The sequence below is a fragment of the Lygodium microphyllum genome, chromosome 14 (assembly GCF_053477565.2).
Source record: "Lygodium microphyllum isolate KBCC chromosome 14, Lygodium_microphyllum_v1.1.10, whole genome shotgun sequence".
NCBI lineage: Eukaryota > Viridiplantae > Streptophyta > Polypodiopsida > Schizaeales > Lygodiaceae > Lygodium > Lygodium microphyllum.
Window position 1 is genome coordinate 30,386,884 of NC_141148.1, and position 21,983 is coordinate 30,408,866.

Sequence of the window (21,983 nt, forward strand, 5' to 3'; positions counted from 1 at the left end):
CATTTGTGGATGCAACTGATCATTTTGATAAGCTTTGCGGGTGGGTGTTAAATTTGAAAGTCAAACCCAAGGAAACTTCTTGTAAGTTCATTATCTCTAGGCTCCAAAGCTTGGTTAGAGCTTCATAACTTCTTGTAAGGTTGTACATATTTCTCAATATAATATTTGGGTCATGTAAAATTTTTTTGACACCTTTTCCCTCTACTATATTTTAACTAAAGCTAATCACAATCATCAATCAATGCATATATGATACCAACACCAAACTTAGACACCGAGGTGCACGCACGCGCACACACACACACTCGCTCTCTCTCTCTCTCTCTCTCTCTATGTTAAGAGAGCAGTTTCTTCCTCTTGCCAACCTCAATAGCATCAACACATGGTTAGCATGGGCCAACAGAACACCAACACATGGTTTGTCCATGCAAACCCATTGTGGTGAAACTACAAACTACATAAACTTCCAAAGTTCGTGGGCATGCTCCAATTAAACTTGTTGTTTTGGGAAGATTGAGGTGACACCTCACTCAACTTTGATAACAATGGTATATTATGTAATGATGTGTGCTAGAAGGTAGGAAGTTCGAAGGCATGGCACGCCTCTAATCCCATCTCTCTAGTGAGTGTTCAAATACCCTTTAGGGCTTGGGTAGATACGGCATCTACACATTGAGAGCAACATTAGAGTTTTATGTAGAGATCAGAGCGCTCGTCTCTTAGGAGGGTCACAGATGCTGCAATTAGATACCAACGAGAGGAGCGGCTGGCATATAAATAAACGACGCGAGAGAGAGAGAGAGAGAGAGAGAGAGAGAGAGATCAAAAAACATTCCCGTAGCAACAGCAATGGCGTCGGGCTTCCATGTTCCTTCTCTCCTTCTGGAGCTTGCACAGCAGGTGGCAGGAGGAGGGAGGCTGAGCCTCCTGTCTGGTTCGTTAGGCCTCTCAGTAGTAGTGGCGCTGCTAGGGTTAGGGTTTCTGTATGTGTACATGCTCTGGCCTGCCCGGGCGGTGGCGCACATCCCTTGCCCGCCCTACTCCCTGCCTGGCCTGGGTCACATCCCCTTACTCGCCAAGTACGAGTCCGAGGCCTTCGTCCGACTGGCTCGAGAGTATGGCCCCATCTACAGGTTAGTCTCCCCCCCGCCATCCCCCTTTCTCCCTGATTTTCGGTGCTATATCAGGAGCAATGACCATAGTGATGAGCAGGCTCCTGCAGGTTGCAAGCAAATTGTCAAAATATGATTTTTAAAAAATAGAATGTATGACAATTAAAAAAAGTTAAAATAGAATTGTTTTTGGAGAGAGTGGAGACAGATTGGAATTACCATTCATTCCTAGCATAGTTTGGATTTAACGTTCTTGGAGCTGCTATTTAACAAGGTTTAAAAATAAAAATAAAGAAGCATGTTATTTCATATTACAATGGTTTCAATCTTGAAAATTAATTTAAAGCTGTAGAATTATAAATTTGAGAAAATTTGCTAGATAAAGCATTTAACACATATGATCAGTTATAAATTGTGCTCATGTATGTCATTATGACATCATTATCATACTAATCAAGCTTATTCATCTAGCCTTCATCTAATGATATTCCCATTGACTCGAATAATTAACACAACACTTTTTATACATGTGACATTTGTCAAGCCCTCTCCTCTTGGAACTTGATTTGTGGAGGCCACAACACGTTTAGTTATGCACATAGATCATTTGCCTTGTTTGTGACTTGCATAAAGATACACTCTAACTTGAGGCATTGTTGCTGCCTAATGAGTGCCATGAAGACTAGGAGGAGAACCTCAAACAATGGGAGACTGGGAGAACCTTGGTTTGCAAACCTTTGCTAAGAAATTTGACTACTAGTGTTTTCAATAAGAAAAAGAGAAACTTAAGCATCTCATGGGAGCATGTAGACAACCCTAGGCAATGTTGAACGAAACCCAAGGAAACTCATAACATCAGCTACAAAATCACATTCAATTGAAATGATTATGATGTTGCAACAATGCTTGAAGCATTCATTAGGTCAAGAAGCATGCTTATAAAAGAGAAATATAGAGAATTAAAAAAAAAAGCGTCACATGCAAGCTTGTAATCAAGTTACAAATGCGATCATGCCAATACTAGGGCTTTATGTTATCTTTGATATGGTGATATAACTTCTTAAGTTGCTTTGAAAATTGCACTACTTTTTAGGTGTTACATGAAAAGAGTGTACACATAGCCCACTCTTCGAAATTAATGTTGTTAGCATGAGAATTATGCATTTCACATATCCACATTGTTGTCATGTTTTTAAACAATTGGTCACAAGGGGCTTCGAACCAACTTATGGACATGTCTAGCCAATCTTGCTTAGGATTTTTATTAAGTTTTAAACACAAAATGCAAACGTTACCCCTTGAAGCAATAGCTTGATTGGTGTGTCCATGTCATGCCTTGCATGGAATCCTAGGTTCAATAGCTTGTTGGGTGGCTTGAGAGAACCTGTTTGCCGACATGCACATGTACTATCCACAAAGGGTGCAAACGTGGTAGACTTTTTAGTTTCCTAATAAAACCTCACATTTATGAAAAAGGATGCAAACCTTCTACCCCATGTTGTGTGTGTTCTAATATCCAAGCAAACAAAAATGCAAATTTTTTTAGTTTGTGTGTTTATTAACTACTTGCCTTTAGTAGGTAGAGGCCACATCCCACTAGAAAGGGGGCGACATGGATATAACATGAGTCCATCATGAAGAGACTCCTCTCTAATTATAATGGTGGTTAAAGCCATTGTGTGCTCATGTGAACAAAAATGGTGTCTAAGCATGTTAACATGAGCCATAAGTAATTCGTGGTCCTCTCTTTATCCTACTATCCACTAGTATGGTCCTCAACAATGTGATGTAGGCCCTTGTATATCACAATGTATCATATATTGACATAGATAATGCTCCTTTGTCATTGGCTCTCTGTCATGAAGTTGATACATTTGGCCCTTTGTCTCCGTATCCTGCCATCTACTTGTCTTAATCCTTAGATGATGTGTTGAGATGCAGATTTGTCCAATAGCTATACATAACCCATGTGGCACTCAAGCATCTATATAGATCGGTGGGGTGATGAAACCATCCTTAGAGAGCTAATAAAGCAAATGATTATGATTGTATGCCATCCTTGTGCCATGTGGGGAAAGGGGTCTAATCCAAGTTCTCCTTATATCTGGTCTTAGTGTGTTTGCTTTGGTCACATGTTTTAGCTTTGAATGTCTAAGCATGAGTGTAGGGTAATCCATATTTTAATTATAGGAGGGTGGTAATCTATTAAGCTATGGACCATGCAAACTCATGTATGTACCCATATAAGCATATGAACAATGTTTTCCCAAAGGAAGTAGGGAAAGCAAGACGAATGATTGAAAGGGATATTACATATAAGCTAGTGGTATAGGGTTTTGCCTTTGAGCCTAAATATGCACCCAGCTCAAAAAACATATCAACAATGTTTGTCAACCTCTCCTATTAATTGTTTGGATGAAGTCAATGCTAACCATGAGTATCTAACTTGTGGAAGCTCCCACAATCTATATAAGAAATTGCATGGAGTAGGATCTTAACCACCAAAGGTCCATCTTTGCTCTAATAGTTTCTTGGAGGGTCAAGCTTTGCTCGTAACATATATGATATCACTATGATCGGTAGTTGCCACATATGCTCCATCCATTATAAAACTCATAATCTGTTAATGGTTGTGCCACAATTGGTTGCATGATCCATGGAATTGTATGTGCATACTTAGATCTCTAATGCAGCCGATGTTACATATGCTCATGTTAGTTGAGTCTCTCTCCAAGAAAATTGTAGTCATTTGAAAGCAACTTTCAAGTTAACATGCTGCCTAACAAACTCCATTGGCTCTCCATTAGAAGTGATGCTTAGATCTTGTCACCCAAGTGGTTGAGACGTTGAATATGATAAACCTTGGTTTTTTCAAGGTTTGTATTTCCATCTCTGCATAAGAAGTTGATAGTGCATTCAAATGTCTATGTAGTCCCTCAATTGAGCTAGATATATGCACAATGTCATCTATAGATAGTAATATTAACAATATTACCCCAATTAAATTGGCTCTAAACCCTCCGTGCCCATTAATATAATATGAGACCTCATTTGTACAGAGCCCAATTAAAGTAGGTGAGGTTGGGCATCCTTGTTTCACTTTGAAAGTGGTACCGATTAAATCTAAGATACCTCTTAGCGCTTGTACTCCAGAACTTTGAACTAAAAGGAATCCCATCGTTCGTGCTTTTGATCATCAATGTACCAATGTGTGTGTCTAAATCCTCATGTCTCCAAATATTTGTTAGTTGAATATGAATAAACATAAGACAATATAAATGAAATATCTAATAAATGATGCATTAATATTTTCATTATTTTTATATTTACACATCATCCATTTGAACTAGTATACCCACCCTAGTTTGGATATATTGCCTTATTATTTTGGTTTTCTTATGACATGTCAATATGTTGTTGGTAGGTTTCATTTTGCTCGCAAGCCAGTGGTGATGGTAGCAGATGCTGAACTTTGCAAGGAGTTGGCCGTAAAACAATTCAAGTTTGCAACTAACCATAGCCTTCCGGCTTATATAGAGACAATTCCTCTTCTACAAAATGCTCTCTTCTTTGGAAAGTAAGGTCCACATTAGTATGTGCTTTGTAGGTGGCATTAAATTTAATGATAACAAATATAAGAAGACCTTTGGAATGAATATGACTATTTTGCTCAAGGCTTGACAAAATCATTGTAAATGGCACAAAAAACTTCTAGAAAGTTGATCATTTAATGGGGTGAAATGAGTGGCATAGAAATATTTGAAGGTGAGATAGCAAACAAACTACGTAAATAGTACTTTCTCCAATTCTAGGATGAACATTGTTACACGACATTTTATTTTGCATAATGGGAACATCTAAAATGTTTGATTTTTGCATGTAAAAATATAACATTGTTCTTGTTGGACTCGAGTCATATTGAATTCGGTCTTAGCATGCAAGATCACATGTTGTATTAAAATGTTGTACTAATGTAGATGTGTTATTAAGATCATACTGAATAATATGGCGATCTTTGATAAGATTCACTATGTACTCTATTTTGTGCAAAGAGTTTTATAGAAAATTAAAATTATAAGGAAGTTCCATTATGTGGATTTAATGGATTTGTGTTTGCATATATGTATGCTTTTGCATGTGTAGGGACAAGAGGTGGTCTTCTATGCGAAACATCATGATTCCCCTCTATCATTCTGAAAAATTGAATAGTTATGTTCCAGTGATGAGCCAAGTTGTGAGGGTTTTGCGAGAAACCCTTGCCAAGAAGGATGCAATGGAAGACATAAACATGTCCACTTACTTGCTAACAATGACAATGGAGGTAATAGGGGAGTTGGCATTTGGGACAAAATTTGGTCTCTTTGGAGAAGGCAAGCAGACAACAAAATGTGAGCTCGTGGATTGTGCTAACAAGTTTGTTAACTCTCTACGACTAGACGGGGATGCACCTTTAAGCACCATTTTGGGAGAATTCTTTCCTTTTTTACAATGGCCTCTTCGAAAAATCTTGGGCTTGATTCCAGGGACAGGTGACTGGAAGATGTTGAGTCACATTAGCAAATTACAAACAACGCTAAAAGTTGTATTACAAAAGAGGGAAGATGAAGAGAATGTAGAAAGATGTGATGACATGCTTTCGTTACTTCTTAGCAAGAAAAAGACCTCTCCTGACTTACTTACTAATGACTATATCAATGGCCTCACTTTTGAGATGTTGTTGGTTGGCTCTGAAACCACATCTGTCACCTTAGCATATGCTCTTTACCTCATATCTTCCCACCCTCATGTTGAGAAGAAACTCCTCGAAGAAATTGATAGTTTTGGACCCCCAAATCTTACGCCCACTGCCGAAGATCTCCATTGTTTTCCATATGTTGAACAGGTATTGACTAAGCAAAGTTCTCTCAATCTTTATACAATATACACATTTAAAAAATGCATATGATTCATATACATAAATACTTGTGTAGCTACATGCATGTGTACATGTATCATACTTAGTCCTAGGTACATACATGGATCCATAGATACACAACTTGTGTGGGTTCACACACATATATGAACACACACACAAGCATGCATGAATGCACACATACATGCACACGCCCATGCACACGTGCAAAAATGTGCGCACATGCATGTGTGCACATTTGAGTGTGCCCATGTCTAGGCACAACTTCTCCTCACCTCATGACATCTTCTTACCTTAGTCTCTATGTAATACAAGCCTACCTATATAGGTAAACTTTTTGATTGGGACTCATGAATGTTTGAAACTCCAGAACCCAATCTATTTGTTATAGGAAATATATTTCCATGACAAAAGTATACTTTGTCATTTAGTGTAGTTAATGTCTCTCACTTTTCTCACTGTCCTTTAGTGTTAAGTCCCACTTTAATATATATTTGCTCCTAAATTATGAGCAAGATTAGTTATGCTTTGTTTCAACACATGTATGTAGCCCAAATAGACATTTATATATGGCATAGGTTGATATGGATGTATGTAAAATTTGTGTATACATACATTTGTAAATACCTACCTCCATGCAAATCGAATATATTATATGCACATGAATCTATAGTTGTGCTACACATATTAACATAAGCATATATGCATGCTTTTGTATGTGTAATGTGTACATACACATTTTTTCTTATGCATGCATGTATGAAAGTGTCTATTTAGATCTATGTTGTAGTTCTAATACTTGTATATTGAAATATACAAAGTCATGGCGAGCTATTAAGAAAGTACACACATAATATGTTTGTAGCTTTTAAAGTACAAGGGTCATAAATATGGTTCAAGCTTCCATGATGGTATGCTAGCATACAATTGAATTAAGTCTCTTGGTTACCTTACCTATTTTAGGGGAAACACCTTTCATTTCAAGTCACCTAGTTTAACTTTTCTTATCTTTATTATATTTCTATATCATTGTAAGTGTTATGCAGATAAAAGAGTACACAATGATCTAGATGTAGTTTCCTCTCTATATGTAAGTTAGTAACTATAGCAAATATTTTGATATTTACCAAATGAAACCAAATCATACAATTTTGGACATCACTCTCCTATTGTACTTTCCAACTCAAACCTATAAAAGTTTTTTTAATAATTTGGTTTCAAACTTCTAATGCACATTTTATCTTAGATGTCACAATGTATGTACAATAACAATTCTTTCTTTATTTTTGTAGGTGATCAAAGAGACATTGAGGATATATACTCCTAGCCCTGTGATTGGGCGTGTGCTATCACAAGACATGCAACTTGGAAAACACCTATTGAAAAGGGTATTCACACTTCTATAGTTGTATATCAAAAGTGGGCAATGGTATATGCAATCAAAAACTAGGAAACATAGGCGATAATAGAGGTGACCATAAGTAGAGATTGAATTAACTTATAATGTATGCAATTTTCCTTCTCAAGAAGCCTATTACTGACCTAATTTATAGCCCATAAATGCGTCACCCTAAAGATACTTTCATTCTTTAGTGAGAATGAAAGAATTGCATGAGGAATGTGTATACTCTAAATGTTACATGTCCTAGTTTGCAAATGGAAAAATGGATTGTTGGAATTTAATGTTTAGTATGTTGTTAAGACTTATCATTCTTGTGTAGGGAACACATGTGTGGATGGCCATGAATGCTATCATGAGGGATCCAAGGAACTTTGAAGATCCAGAAATATTTAATCCAGATAGATTTGGACCGGATTCAAAAGAAAATAAGGTGAGGCATCCCTATGCCTTTAGCCCTTTTGGGCTTGGTCCTCGTATGTGTATAGGCTATAGACTTGCCATGCAAGAAGCCAAGTTGGCATTGATTATATTGTACCAAAAATTCACATTCGTACATTCTCCTATCATGGAGAATCCTTTGACCTTTGACTTTGGCATGGTTCGTCGACCAAAGAATGGCATATGGTTACGACTTTGCCATCGTTAGTATTTTTGAAAATTTGGCTTTCTCCTATAGTCCTATCCAAAAATCATAATAGTAACTTGCATAATGTTACTTATGTATTCATGTCTAGCACATTGAATAGTAGAAATTTGAGCTACTTATTTGAATAACATGTCTCACTTTTTTATGCATTGTTGATTGAGAAGGCAAGGTACAAACATAGACATATGCATACTTTTATTCTATTCAATGAGCTTATATGTAAACATATTTTAGATTAGGCTCTTATCACTCGTTTTAGATCTCTCTGTGTAATATCCCTCAAACATTTACTTAATGACTTTCATTTAGATAGGTTGAGGCATTTATCTTATTAGATTTTTGAAGGGTTGATATTCTATTCAAAGGTGTATAATTGAGTCATGTAATGGCTTTTTTGATCCTATCAAAGGTTCTAGATTCTCCTTTTAAGTGACAATCCTTAATTGTAAGTATAATATGCTTCTTTGGTGGATTTTGGATCAATTAGAAGAAAATATTATGATTTTGAAATAAATGATTGGCCCTTGTTTTGCAATATCAACGGAGTAAAGTCCTTTATTTCAGTACATGATCTAATATCGAGATAGTGGCATGTGAATATCCATGGAGTGAGGTTGTGTATGAGTGTAAATAGGACATCAAGTTAAGGCCACCTAAACCTTAGCTTGGTGCCCTACATAAAGAGCCAAAGGAAAGATTCTTGTACTTGAGCAAGGACATCCAATAATACGATAATCAATCGAATTAGAAAGATTTGTAGTGTACCTACTTTACTATTTAGACATTATGTAATACTCAAGTATTAACTTAATAAAAATGATTAAGAATGATGCCTATTTATTGCATATGAGCAAGGTTCTAGGGTGATAGCCTTTATAAGTAATAAAGACCTTACTTGTATTGATTTTTTTGAGATATTGATAGAAATTTAAAATGGAAAAACATGGAGATTAAAATTTGGTTTTTTCAAAATTTCTCAAACACATGAGATAAAGTAATAGATTCATAGAGCTTGTTGCCTTGATCATAATGTTTCAAACAGATACAAGTTTTGAGTTTTGGGTAAAAAGTTATAGCCATTCAAGTTCTATCTTGTGTACATGAATGTTTAACTCTTGCACAACTTGAAATAGTGGTGATTGCATGCCAACCCAAAGTTGTGGTGGATCCATGTCATGGCAGATGGCCAAATGAAGAAAACCAAGTTTGGCTATATGAAAAAGAGATCATGGGAATTTGGGCCATTGGGCTCCCCACATCAACATATCTTAGCATCTTGTGGAATGCTTGAAAAACTCGCATTGTAGGTGGGAATTCTCGCTCTTGTAGGAGCTAGGTGTTTTGTTTTTTGATCACTCAAGTGCTTAGTAGGGCAACAAGTTGAGTGGTGAGTACCCCTATTAGGTAGGATGACTCTAGAGGCTCATGCAAGCTTAGTGAGGCTTTGCACATACAAATTCCAAGGAGTGCAATCATATGCAAACCAACCCTACAGGGTTAGAAGGTCCCATCCTAGGTGGGATGGTTGTTCATTCTTGCAAGAGATAAGAATTTTGTTCCACTCCTATGGGAGTGATAGCTCTATATAAACTCTATAAATTAAAATAAGTTATTATATTTTTGAAGCATTTGTTAGGTACTAAAGCCTATGTCAATGAACCTTATATAATAGATTAATAAAAGAAAGTTGCTTTTATATGTCAAACCATGTGATAGCATGCCTTAGTTAGTTAACTAAAACAAACCAGTTGATTTAAGTGGGAGGCCTTAGTCTTGATGATCGATCACTTATGAGGTTAGGTGGATCCAATAAGTTAATTATCCTAAACATTAGATATGATGATGGCTAGAGTGTGATTCTCCCAATTTGATAGGATAGCACCATCTTAGTATTGTTTTAGGGGATTGAGTGCATTTGAGTACAAGTCCTAATGACCGTGGATGTTTGAAAGATAGCTTCACTCTCTTTGAGCCAAGCACGACATTAGCCCACTCTCACCTTTGATTTGTTATGAAGTAATCCTTCTTAAATGGGCATTAGATTGTTGTCAGGGGGGGTGATTGTCCCATGCATAATTGTGAAATAGAATAAAAAATCCCATGCCCAACTAGGTCCATAGTTTCCCAAGGGGAGGTTGGACAATGATGCACATGGATTCAAGTTTTTGTTGACTACAATAGGACTTCTTTGAGTTCATAGAGGAGACCCCTCACACATGGTATTAGAGGAACTGTTAAAAGGATATGATGTCAATTAATAAAAGTAATTAGTTAAGATAACAACACCTATTTGAATTGAACCCTCACTGGTTGTGGCCAATAAACTCAATGGAATTAACCACAACCCACTTGAAATTGGAGATGGAGAGGCTGCTTACCCAATTGAGAGAGATCTTCCGATTGATGTATCAAGTGGCTTTAGGATCAAATGACTATTCGTACTATGAAGCATGCTTGAAATTATGGAGAAGATGTTTATTTCTCCTACTATTTTGCAACCATGTTAAGGTGGGTGGCATAGGAGTGATCTCTATCCATGTAATTATGTATTGGGATCTATGTAGGCAGAAACTTCTTACTCCAATATAATTACAGATAATTTGTTGGAAAAAATGGATAAAGTTAGTATATACTTCTTGTAGCATGTAGAGAATAATAGCTCAATATTGGCAATGAAACGGTGCTTGAAACATTATGGGTCTATCAACAACTATTGCAAATAGGATCATCTGAAAGAGTGGCTATGATACCAAGGAGTCTATGGGAAAGAGTGGTTATATTGCTAGGGAGGTCCATGTTTAGAACTTGATGCTAGCAATATCCCCAGGTGGCTGAGAAACATGTTACTTGTTACACTTGAGAGAAGCCAGCAACCTATGAGGATGTCAAACTTGATCAATTATATAAATAGAATACTCATGAACTGATATTCTATGTGATTGTAATTCCTTGACACATTTTGGAAAAAGTTGTAAATTTTATTTCATTAATAAAGGAAATCCTTTCTATTTTTTGAAAACTTGGTTATTTTGATAGACAAATGGTGAGGTGAATCATAAAATCATTAGGTAATCTCCATGATCCTCAAACAATTTGGAGTATACTAGCACATCATTGAAGAATACCAATATGGCTAAAAGATATCTTGCATTAATGACTTGAATGTTGCCCACCCTATTTGTCGATTTGAATGGATGGCCAAGAATTCATAGTGTCCATATCTAGTGCTAAAGGTGTTAAAATATTGAGAATGCATGCTAAGGAGGATCATTGATGAGCAAATAGACAATCGTAATGAGGCATAAGCATTGAAAAATAAGAACAACTGACATTATTTAAGCATAATGCAAGTACAATTGATGAGAATGATTGATAGAATGAGTATGGGGATGAGTGCCTTTTATAGGCTTACAATAGGTGGTATTGGTAGGTGAGGAAAGGTGGAAAGTGACTGTGGTATTCACCAACTATGGTTTTAATAAACCATGCATACATGACCTAGTCTAAGGCTTTATTTGCAATGTGTTTCTTTGCCTTATTTGTTCGTTACAAAGAGGCTATGGTGGATGTGATTGCACATTTCTCAACAAAAGGCAAGCTATATCCTTTGGGATATCTTATTCTTCGATTTAGATTTGATAGTATCTAGATGTTAAGTCTATCTTTGAAAAGATCTAAGCTATGTCTAGTTGGTCTAGGAGTTCATCAACTCTAAGGATACTTGTTTTTAGCCATCGTTTAGTCTAGTCCTCTAAAATCAATATAGAGTCTAAAAAAAGAAAAAGAAAAATGTGATAATCAATATAGTCTTAAGGGATCCATCATTCTTCTTCTGGAATTGAATATGTGTGATCGAAGGTGAATTATTTAGGTAGATGAATCCTTGTTTAATTAGTCATATTAGTTATCGTTTAAGCTTGATCTAGACACTCATCAATTTTGGGCATGGATAGTTGTTCTTAATTGTCACTTAGTTTAGTCCTCTCATGTCAACATAGAGTCTAAGGGATCTATTTTTCTTCTTGTGGAAAATAACAAGCCTGACCTCACGATCAATTCTATTTGCTAAGGAGTCAATATAAGTTTAAGGAGTCAATTCTATTTTATGGTCACCCTCTTGGTTAGCTCTAGGAGCGAGTTCCATTTTTATGGTCAACCTCTTGGTTGAGAAAAACTTATGTCGATTTTTCTAGATGTCTTCAAAGTCATTGATCCACAAAGATAATGTGCTTTCATTGGTCTTCTTAACTTTATTTAGTAAAATCATATAGACTATTTTCCTTTCCTTAGTCCCTCCTACTGTCTCAACTTGCCTTGGCTAGCTCAAATCTGGTTGTTCTAGCCTTTCCTATATTCTTATAGTGTTCCCTTCCAAGTCCTAGAAGATAACTTCCTCTTTGGCACAGATTTAAGCTTTATTATTTTTTAGCCTATCCATGCCTAAGATGAAATCATAACATCCCACAGTTGAATTCCAAAATTTGGCTTCAGTTTCCTAGCTATCTAGCTTGAATTGACTTTTTCTTACAATTTTAGTAGATGTAATTTTCTTTCCACTAGCCACCTCTAGTATCATTTTCTTTGATATCGTGGAATCTAGATGCAATCTTTTGAGTGCCTTGGGTGGTGCAAGAAAGGAACGTGTATGACAATCAATCAAAATTTTGAAGGACTCACCCATATAAGTCACCAAAGTTTGGATAGAAAAGAATTGGCAATATGCCTCCTTGTTCTCAATGGTTGCATGTATGGATCCTCATTCAAATTTCTCTTCCAAAATGCATTATTCAAGTTGCCCTAGCATGTTGCTTTCTTGGGCTCCAACCACTCTTCCTCATCCATGGCCTTGATTGTTAACATCTTCTAGGTGGCTGGATTAGATTAAGGTTCCACGGAATGCATGGAAAATGAGATCTTGGGTATCTAATCCTTTTGCATTGGCAACATTGTTTATTACTTAGCCCACTTGATCCTTGAGTAATAGCATTAGATTAGCCTGTCCATTTCCTCTAGCATCATTCGCATTAGCCCAATGGGTTGGACAGTTTCTTCCGTAGTTGTTGGTCACAGTGCAATTCCTTTGGCATTTGGAGCAATCTCTTTGGCTACGGGTTCTACTCATGTAATGACTTCTTCAAGGATTGTGCGCCTCATTGATTCAAGACGAGTATCCATGGATGGTTCAACCCTTGGTAGAACCTCAGAATCTGCAATGTCATCATCATTGGAGGTGCATGCTTGTAATGGAATTTATGCAATGACACATGCATAAAATTAATGTTGCATCTATACACCTTATCTCCTTATCTCCAAGCTAAAATGTCTTATTTAAATAATTGACTACATCACCTGCACAGTTCATAGGTCATCTATTTGGTTTAAACTCCTCATGAGTGAGGGTTCTCTTTATGATTACCCCAACTTCAATGTGCTTCCCATTTCCATGTCTTGATGTGAAAAAGTTATGCATTATCAGTAAAAATATGTCAAGTAATAATACCTAACTACAAAGTAAAAAGGATTTTGAGCTTTGAATTAAGATATTGCACCATCTATCCATACCTAGTGATGCTATAAAGAATGGCCTTTTTGTTTCAGCCCCTTGTCATGGAGAAGAAAAAAATGTTGTAGAAAGAGAGTATCATGAAACTTATCATCATGTATGTAAAATGGATCATCCTAGGGTAGAAAGAACATTGATTTATGGACTAATGGTAGGTTGTATCTTGTGTATTCTACAATAAGAAGCACCCCTCAATTCTCTTTGTGTTCCTCATTGCTAAGGTTTGTTGAAGATGGTTGTCAAGGGCTTCTAGTGTATACTCAAAATTGAGTAGGCCATTCCAACATTTTGAAGCTAGAGAACCAATGGTTACACCAGGAAATAGATACAATGAGGAAACAATTAGAGGAGAGCCAAGGAAAAACAAGGAGTCTTAGAACCCAACTACATGCAACCAAATGAAAGAAAATGGTGCTTGGGTCACATGAAAGGTAAAGGAGTCTAAAGAATATCGAGACACTCAAGCCTAGAATTAGAGGTTGTAGAAGAAGAATTTCAACAATATGGTGATAGTTGGTCACTCATGCTAAATTGGTTGTATTCTTCTATTGTGTTTTGAGAGCTTCAAGTCCAAAGCAAGTGATCATTCTATGAATGCATTACGAATCCACGCTCATATGTGTGTTGTCATTTTTGTTGTGATCAACACAGCCCTCCATCTAAACAAAGCAACGAGGAATGTGGAGAAAGCATCTCAAGCCTACAACAACATCATTCCTCCCAAAGTTGCAAGAAACATGCTGGCTAAGAAGAGGTTTAGGAAGACCAAGGAACAATGTGTTGAAAATTTCCTACAAAGGTCTTGTCTAGACAAAGAGGACATCCAAAGCACCCTAGACAAAGTGGGGATTAGTTACACTCAACTCTTCAAAGTCATGCAAGAGACATTGAAGAAGAGAAGGGTAAATGCATCTTTGCTTCCAAAGCCATCCTTAGTTCAACAAACAAGATGCAACATCAACCAAAGATTCTTAGAAGTACTTAGTAAGCCCTTTCATATTATAGATAGCTATCCTGAAAAGAAGAGAATGCTAAAGTACAATAGTTTTGTAACAACATATTCTCTGATATGGGGACTTTGTAGGGAGAAATAATTAGGTTTTACAAGCTAGAGGATAAAATAGAAAATGGGGTTTCCATTTTTATTATAAAGGTAGATGAAATAGAAATTGTAAAGGGTAAGAAGATGGAGAGAGTTTCTATCACCCTGTAAATAGGGCTCTTTAGCTATGTGTAGCGAGAATGATGAAGGCATAGAGGGATTAGTGCACTTTAGTGTGCAATCATAGCAAAATTTTTATGTGTTGCACTAGGTGTTTCAATGAACTTATATAGCAGAGGTGATTAGTGCTGAACAAGAAGGGGAGGAACTAAGTATTGAAGGCTTTGGATAATATAAGGTGGAGTGGCACATGGCCGCAAATTTAAAGACATTGAAGTGCACGTATAACATGTTAAGAGGTGCTAGTTCTAAGAGTCCTTGCATTTACTGTATGGCCATGGCCAAGGAGTGCAACACTGCTAGTTGGAATAAGGCACTTGATATACATACCAAAGATTCAAACTTTCGAGACATTCTAGATATCCCTTTAATCAAATGTCCACATCCACATTGCATGTTTTGTGTAGAATAGTAGAAAAAATTTTGCATCTCTATATTATATTTGCATGGAAATTGCAACCACAAAAGGACAAGTATGATTCTATCTCAAGGCAATTGAGAAGGTTCTATAAGACATTAGCCTCCATGGGAATAATGTTGTGGTTGAAGCACATCCTCAGAGATCCAAAAATGAAAATAGTCTTCCTAGGAGACCCTCAATAGGTGGAGTTAATGCCAAAAGGTCTTTCGGCTTCCATGGCAAGCCTAGAAAAAGGAACTCCACTATAGGTTCTTCTTACATTCATTACAATCAATGGAAAGCACAACAGAATGTAGTCATAGACCATGGGGATGATGGAAGAGCAAGGAGCAGGAGGGTTGAAGTTTGGGAGATGCACTGGACAATGTTCATGTATTGTGATAAAATACCTTGGTCCAAGGAGGATGACAAAAAGTTATGGTAGGATGGCCTTTGTTAAGCAGCTTATACATCATAGGGGCTACTCTATTTGTACAAGGCGGGTGAGTCCGGGTGGTCGAGCGACTGGGGCTGTGTCGGTGGGGGGGCTCCTATGAGGCTGGGCGGGGAAGATATTGGCCGGGGCCCGAATGGTATAGTCCTTGGCCGCAACTATTTCCAGAATGCTTTTAAAAAATGCATCAAATTCTTGCTTGTCTTGAGCTGCCCTCTCCTCCTTTGAGCACCTGGTGCCCGAGCGTCTGGTGGGGGCCTGCATGGCTAGTGTTGCCACACCCCGTGTGCTCCCTTGAGCCTCGTCCTCTTGGCTTGCGGAGTTTTCGGCCTACATCCTGGGCGGTGTCGTTTGGGGCCTCTTTTTGGCATGTACCTCTTTAGAGTAGGCACGTAGCGTTCTGGTTGGGGTGCTAGTGCCTTATGCTCCCTCTGACGACGGAGAGCTTCCTTGTAGGATAGCTACACTATGTGGTCCATGATTGCTACTGTAGGGGACTTGCAAATGCGAACCAAGGGTTAGGACCTGAGGCAGTATAAAACTATTCGCATGGAAGGGATTATACAGTGGGTTATCAAGTGCATATGATGAGGAGGGGTGCGGTGAGGCATGTAATGTTTGTTGTAAAGGGACGACCCCCGTGATGATATTTGTCCTCTTTGACTGCGGATCGTATTCCAGCTATAGCAGATCTTGGCTTATGCTAAGCTGCGTGGACTGGTTGTCATGGATTGGAGCAGGGCTCGTCCCCGGAAGGATGGACCGAAAAGGGAAAAGGTGTATAGAAAGGGATAGTACCTTGTCTAAGCCATCAGGGATGTTAGCGAGGGCTTCTTATGGCAGTAATGAGGGTTGCATGCCCTCCACCTGGAGGCGGGAATGGTCACACGCCTTCTAGATATGTGGTGAGAGGAGGTCATGAGGAGCTCAGCCTGTCAAACTGAACTCTTCTCCCTGTGCTTGACTATCATTGCTTGTGTGTGTTGATATTATCTATACATGGTCACAAAACTCGTTAACAAATCCATGTCACTTTGCAAGGATAAAAACCAATTGTAGAAGTTAGGAATGTACTGGAGTGTGGCACACGCATCCAGTACTCGTGGTAGCTTACTCAAAAAGAATAGATATTTTGCAACATCGAGTAGCATGGTACCTTGTCCGAGTCTATTGGCAACATGTAACTCCTCCTCAGTGAGAACCTTATCAACTAGAGAGTTCTCTTGGCTAGTTCCGGCTAAGTCCATACCCCGAATGGCAGTCAGTGCCACATAGGTTGGGTCTCTTTGAGAACGCCATTTAGCCAATCGCTCCTCTAAGACTGTCATAATCTAGGCTCCTAGTTCGGCCATTGCAATGAGTTTTTCAGACCTCGAATGGCAGTCAGTACTTGAAAGGAAGTCGGCGCCACATAGGTTGGGTCTCTTTGAGAATGCCATTTAGTACCTTGTCCGAGTCTACTGGCAACATGTAACTCCTCCTCAGTGAGAACCTTATCAACTAGAGAGTTCTCTTGGCTAGTTCCGGCTAAGTCCATACCCCGAATGGAAGTCAGTACTCGAAAGGAAGTCGGCGCCACATAGGTTGGGTCTCTTTGAGAATGCCATTTAGCCAATCGCTCCTCTAAGACTGTCATAATCTGGGCTCCTAGTTCGGCCATTGCAATGAGTTTTTCAGACCAATGTTTTTCAAATTGACTTTGACCCTTTGATTGTCGCTTTAGTTGCTCTATTTCTAAGAGATTTGGTTGGTAGAGCACATAATTGAATGTTACAGTTAAGCGTAGTTTGTCGGCTTCCTCGTCAGAGGTGAGTCGCATGCGTTCATACAAAAGCCTGTCATAGTGCTCGTCAAGATATTCTTGCTCTTCCCAGGATAGGGGAAATGGCAAGTATTCTTCAAGCTGCTCCTTAGGGAATGTGCCCATGTCTGCAAGGACATAGACACATGCGAACACTTTGGAGCTTAGGATCCAACTTAGTTAAGCATTCTGCGACACTTCTATGTTCAACGAGAGCTTGCTCGGTTGCTATCTCATGCAAGGTTCTAGGAGTTTCCCTAGGATTTAGCATAGCTGGGGGTTCAGGCCTAAATGAGCAAGATTGGTCAACGCTAGGATTGCTTATGCTCTCCGGGTTTCCATGTTTCTCATGAGGCCTTGCTGCTATTGTGTCATGGTTCCCCTTGGACGTGATCACCTTGTTGTGACAATGTTGTATCCACTCTTGATTGGTCAATGCGAGTTCTGTTGTCAGTGGATTGAGTGTTGCAAGCAACCATTGATGGTAATGGTTGCTTTGATTTTTCAGAGTGCATGGATGTGTCCGAGGTTTCACTGCTGTTAGGAGAGATGGCAATGGGCTCATTGGTGGATGGGCTTGATGTTTTATTTCTCAGCTCTTCAGTGATCTTGGTCTTGATCTTATTGGCTTCTACCACCACTTGCAACTGCCGTTGTTTCTGTTGTTTTGTCCTCTTTTTCTTCGGCAGTTGCGGTGTCTCCTTTAAGGACCCAGGATCGTGAACTAAGTCAATTGTTGATGTGTTTGGTTGGGCCTCAGCATTCTCTTTCTCTAGTGTGTCCTCATGGGGCATGGCTGCGGCCTACTGAATAGCCTTGCTAGGTTGATTCGTTAGATGCGCCCTCTCCTTGGCCACCTCTTTGAGAGATTTCTCCTCAAGCCTAGGCTTTAGGTGCTTTGGAAGTGCTAGAGGTGTCAAGGATGTTGGTTGCGACACCTCTTCCATAGGTGAATTGCTAAGGACGTATTCTGCAAGGGGTGTCGTCACGGCCAAAGGCTGTGGCCGTTGTGATCCTTGATTGGAAGTAGTAGCAGCCAGTTTAGTGGACTGGCTACTGTTAGTAGATTGCAATGTGAGGTCCTCAAGCAAATCGGAAGTGGTTGTGTCTTTTGTTTCCCTTTGAGCATTCACTTGTGCAGATTGAGCCTCAGTTGATCTAGTCACAATAGATTACATAGGCATATCCTTGGGCCGAGAGCTACTGGTGGTGTCATGTCCCACCTCTTGGACATTTGGAAGCTTAGATGGAGATAGATATTGGGATTGAGCAGCTGCACTTGACGACTATTGTTGTGCTTCCTGTGTTCGTTTAGGGAAAGAGGGTGTAGGAGACTTGGGACTCCTAAGTGGCTTTGACACTGGCTAGAAGATTTTCTCGTGGCTGTTAGATGATTCTACCATTTTCTTTGTTGAGCATTTAGCCTTGCCATGAGCAATGTTGTGCCTATGATGCTTGTTATCCACTTGGGAAATCAAAGGCTTCTTGGGCACTAGTGGCTTTTGCGTATCCTCAATGATTACATTTGATATCTGCTTGTCAAGCACGCTAGGTTGAGGATCTACCCTTCAATTAGTCCCGTTTGATTTCTTGATTTCAATCGTGAGGGGCTCGATCACTCCAATGTTTTTGACTCGAGACTTGGTTTTTCGTTTAGATTTCATCCTACGCTTCTTTGCTCTTGATAGGTCTTGGCCTTCGATCGACAAAGGAGGTTTAGTAGGGGGTTTTGGTATCCAAATCCATCGGTTACCTGCATAATACCCTTGAGCACGTAGCAACGCTTTGGATATCCATCTCGGCGTTGTGCTAGCTCTCCATCGATGCTTTTGTCTATAAGGCTTGGGCTTCTTTTGGGGTCTTCTATGATATTTGTAAGTCCAATACCTGCTGTCCTTGGCATTGTCTCCTAACCTTCTTGCATGGCCTCACTCACTAGTTCTCGTTGTTCAACATGTGCTTGTATCAACTCTTTCAACATGTCCTTGCTCTCATTACTAGGCTTGCCTGTTATGTCATCATCTTCCTTGCCTTTCCCTCGAGGTTCGATGAGGTCGCCCTTGCTAAAGGTTGTGACTATCCTCACACCCGGTAGTGTCAAGTGTATCCTCTGTGCTACGTAATCAGCCTCACACTTTGTCGCCCTTTTGAAGGGTCTTCTTAGGAGGGTTTCTTTTTCACAATTAGCACCATTTGGAGGAACATGGAAGAGAATAGGCAAGCTTTCTGTTTCAATAGTTACAAGGATTTTGCGCTTCCCTATAAGTGCTTGTGAGTGTCCCCCATAAGGACTAAGAGTTGCATTAGTCGGTGTGAGCTCTGGTTGGCCTAGCAGGGTCCATGCTTCATAGGTCAAGATATTAAAATGTGCTCCTCCATCAATCAAAGCATCGACAATGTGCTCTCTTTTCACGGTGAGTTTGATCCTAAGATAAGCGGGCAGTACTATGTCTTCGTCTTTCGGGTCTTGGCTTGTAAATTTAAGCCTTTTGACAAATGCCCTTGAGTTCCCAACTACATGACCAGATGTGGATTCTCCACTGATATTATTTGTGCAGTGCTATTCAAGGTGCATCTATCGTAAGGACTGTCATATCTAGTCATCCTCGCAGTTGTAGCTTGATGTTGTTGATTTCCGCTTTGGCTAGATGCAGTCCGAATGCAACACATATGTGTTTTTGCGGTGTGGCATTTTTACCCTTGTTGGCTAGATTGGCCCATTGAGGTTCTAGGGTCTCTGCTTGTCTTTGTTCGGGTATGGGCTTTTGGTCGCTCCTTTACAAGTGAGAATCCATGCTTGTGTAGAGCCATTACTATACTAGGATCTAATTCAGAGGACTTGTCACGGCACGCGTTTTCTCTCCAACCTACTTGGGGGAGGTGCAGAGGGAGTAGAGTCCCCTCTACAAGGGTCCGAGGGGGGGCAATCCCCCCAGCTCGTAGGGCCATTACGGTAAATGCCATATGCACGATTTGAAGGACCGTTTATAGCCAAGTTTTGAACTACTTGCTCTAGATTTCAGCCCAGTGATAGATCTATGATGTGGTTTTGGCTCTATATGGTCTCTCGATTAGTTTCAGGGTCTACAGGTTAAAATTTGAAAAAATCCAAATTCGGCCCAACAGGTCCAAATTGTAGGGGCCGAATGCCCGATTCGGCCTGTCTGAATGGGCCGAGCCGAATGAGAAAGGGCCAAATGTAATTGGTCCGAATGTCAAATTCGGCCAGTCCGAGTGTGGTTGTTTGAGGGTCGAGTGGCCGAGTGGGCCAAGGGCCGAGGGCCGAGTCAGGTGGGCCGAGGGCCGAATGGTGAATTCGGCCGAGCCAAATGTCAACTTGTCCGCGGGCCGAGTCGGCAGGGCCGAGGGCCGATTTTCAAAGTTGGTCCAAATGTTTCACTCGGACGGGCCGAGTGAAAGGTGTTCGAGTGTAGTAGGCCGATTTGCCGAATGGTCCGAGGGCCGATTGGCCGAGTGGTCCGAGGGTCGATTGGTGAGTGGTCCAAGGGCCAATTCTGGGACTCGGCCCAGAATCACCGTCACTCGGACGGGCCGAGTGCGACGCGATTTTTGTCGGACTTCAAATAATTCATCCCACCGAGTGATCGAGAGCTACCTACTTGCTGAGCACCTCCAGATCTAAGCTACTCATGTAGGGGAAAGGTGTGGAATTACCTGGGTTGGGCAAATAACTCCTAGATTACCAGATCGAAGCAAGTCCACGCGATGAAGCTCTCTCTCTCTCTCCTGCTCTCCTGAAACCCTGCAATGCAAAATGTTGCCTTTCTTGCCACTTTTGGCCCCTTATCACCCTGCCCAAGTATGCACTCACCTTAATCTTGCTCCCTTCACCAACATTTAACCCAAAATTTTATTTTTTGCCCTTCTTTTCCATGTTTCAACCTGTTATACAGCAACAAAAAACCCTACTGTGTGCTCTAATGTTTTGCTCCTATCCTTCCTAAATGCAAGAAAAAATCATAAAGGAAATATCTATACTACTCCATCATGCTTTTCCAAGTCCAAAAAAATAAAAATCTACTTGCTAAGGAGATCGAATACCTCTTCAAACTCCCTCGCTTCCTACCTATCTACCTCAAGCACCGGTTCGGGCAAAACCCTACTTCAATGCTCGATTTAAAACGCGCAAGCGCTCAAGGCTTGAATCCGTTGGTCCCGACAACGGAACCAAAATGTGGGAGCTTTCGCTCAACCGCCAAGACCCACGGACCGCTTATTGCTTCAAGCGTTCCAAGTCGAGCACTAATGGCTACCTTTCACATAGCCGACGTGCCATCCATATCTACGGGTGTAGTGAGCTTACCTCCATGCCGATCGAGTTACCTCCTCTCCTGCGCACTTCGGTAGCTCCACGATCCAAGTGAAAGCTTCAAGCAAGCTCCATCCTCAAGCTCCACATTCCAAGCTCCATCGCTGTGAGCAAGAGAAGAGAAGAGAATAAGAGAGGAGA

General features: G+C 39.8%; 1 protein-coding gene across 2 annotated transcripts; it reads left to right on the forward strand.

Annotated features, from left to right (window-relative positions):
- Positions 1-626: 626 nt before the first annotated feature.
- On the forward strand, positions 627-8,099 carry CYP711A1 (cytochrome P450, family 711, subfamily A, polypeptide 1). Of its 2 annotated transcripts, XM_087692574.1 has the most exons (5): positions 635-1,133; positions 4,537-4,689; positions 5,256-5,994; positions 7,317-7,412; positions 7,746-8,099. In XM_087692574.1, exons 1-5 carry the CDS (start codon positions 850-852, stop codon positions 8,070-8,072), a joined length of 1,599 nt encoding a protein of 532 aa, XP_087548700.1. In that variant the 5' UTR covers positions 635-849; the 3' UTR covers positions 8,073-8,099. The 2 variants fall into 2 exon arrangements, with proteins under 2 accessions (XP_087548701.1, XP_087548700.1); XM_087692575.1 differs by lacking the exon at positions 4,537-4,689 and having other exon boundaries at positions 627-1,133.
- Positions 8,100-21,983: the final 13,884 nt, after the last annotated feature.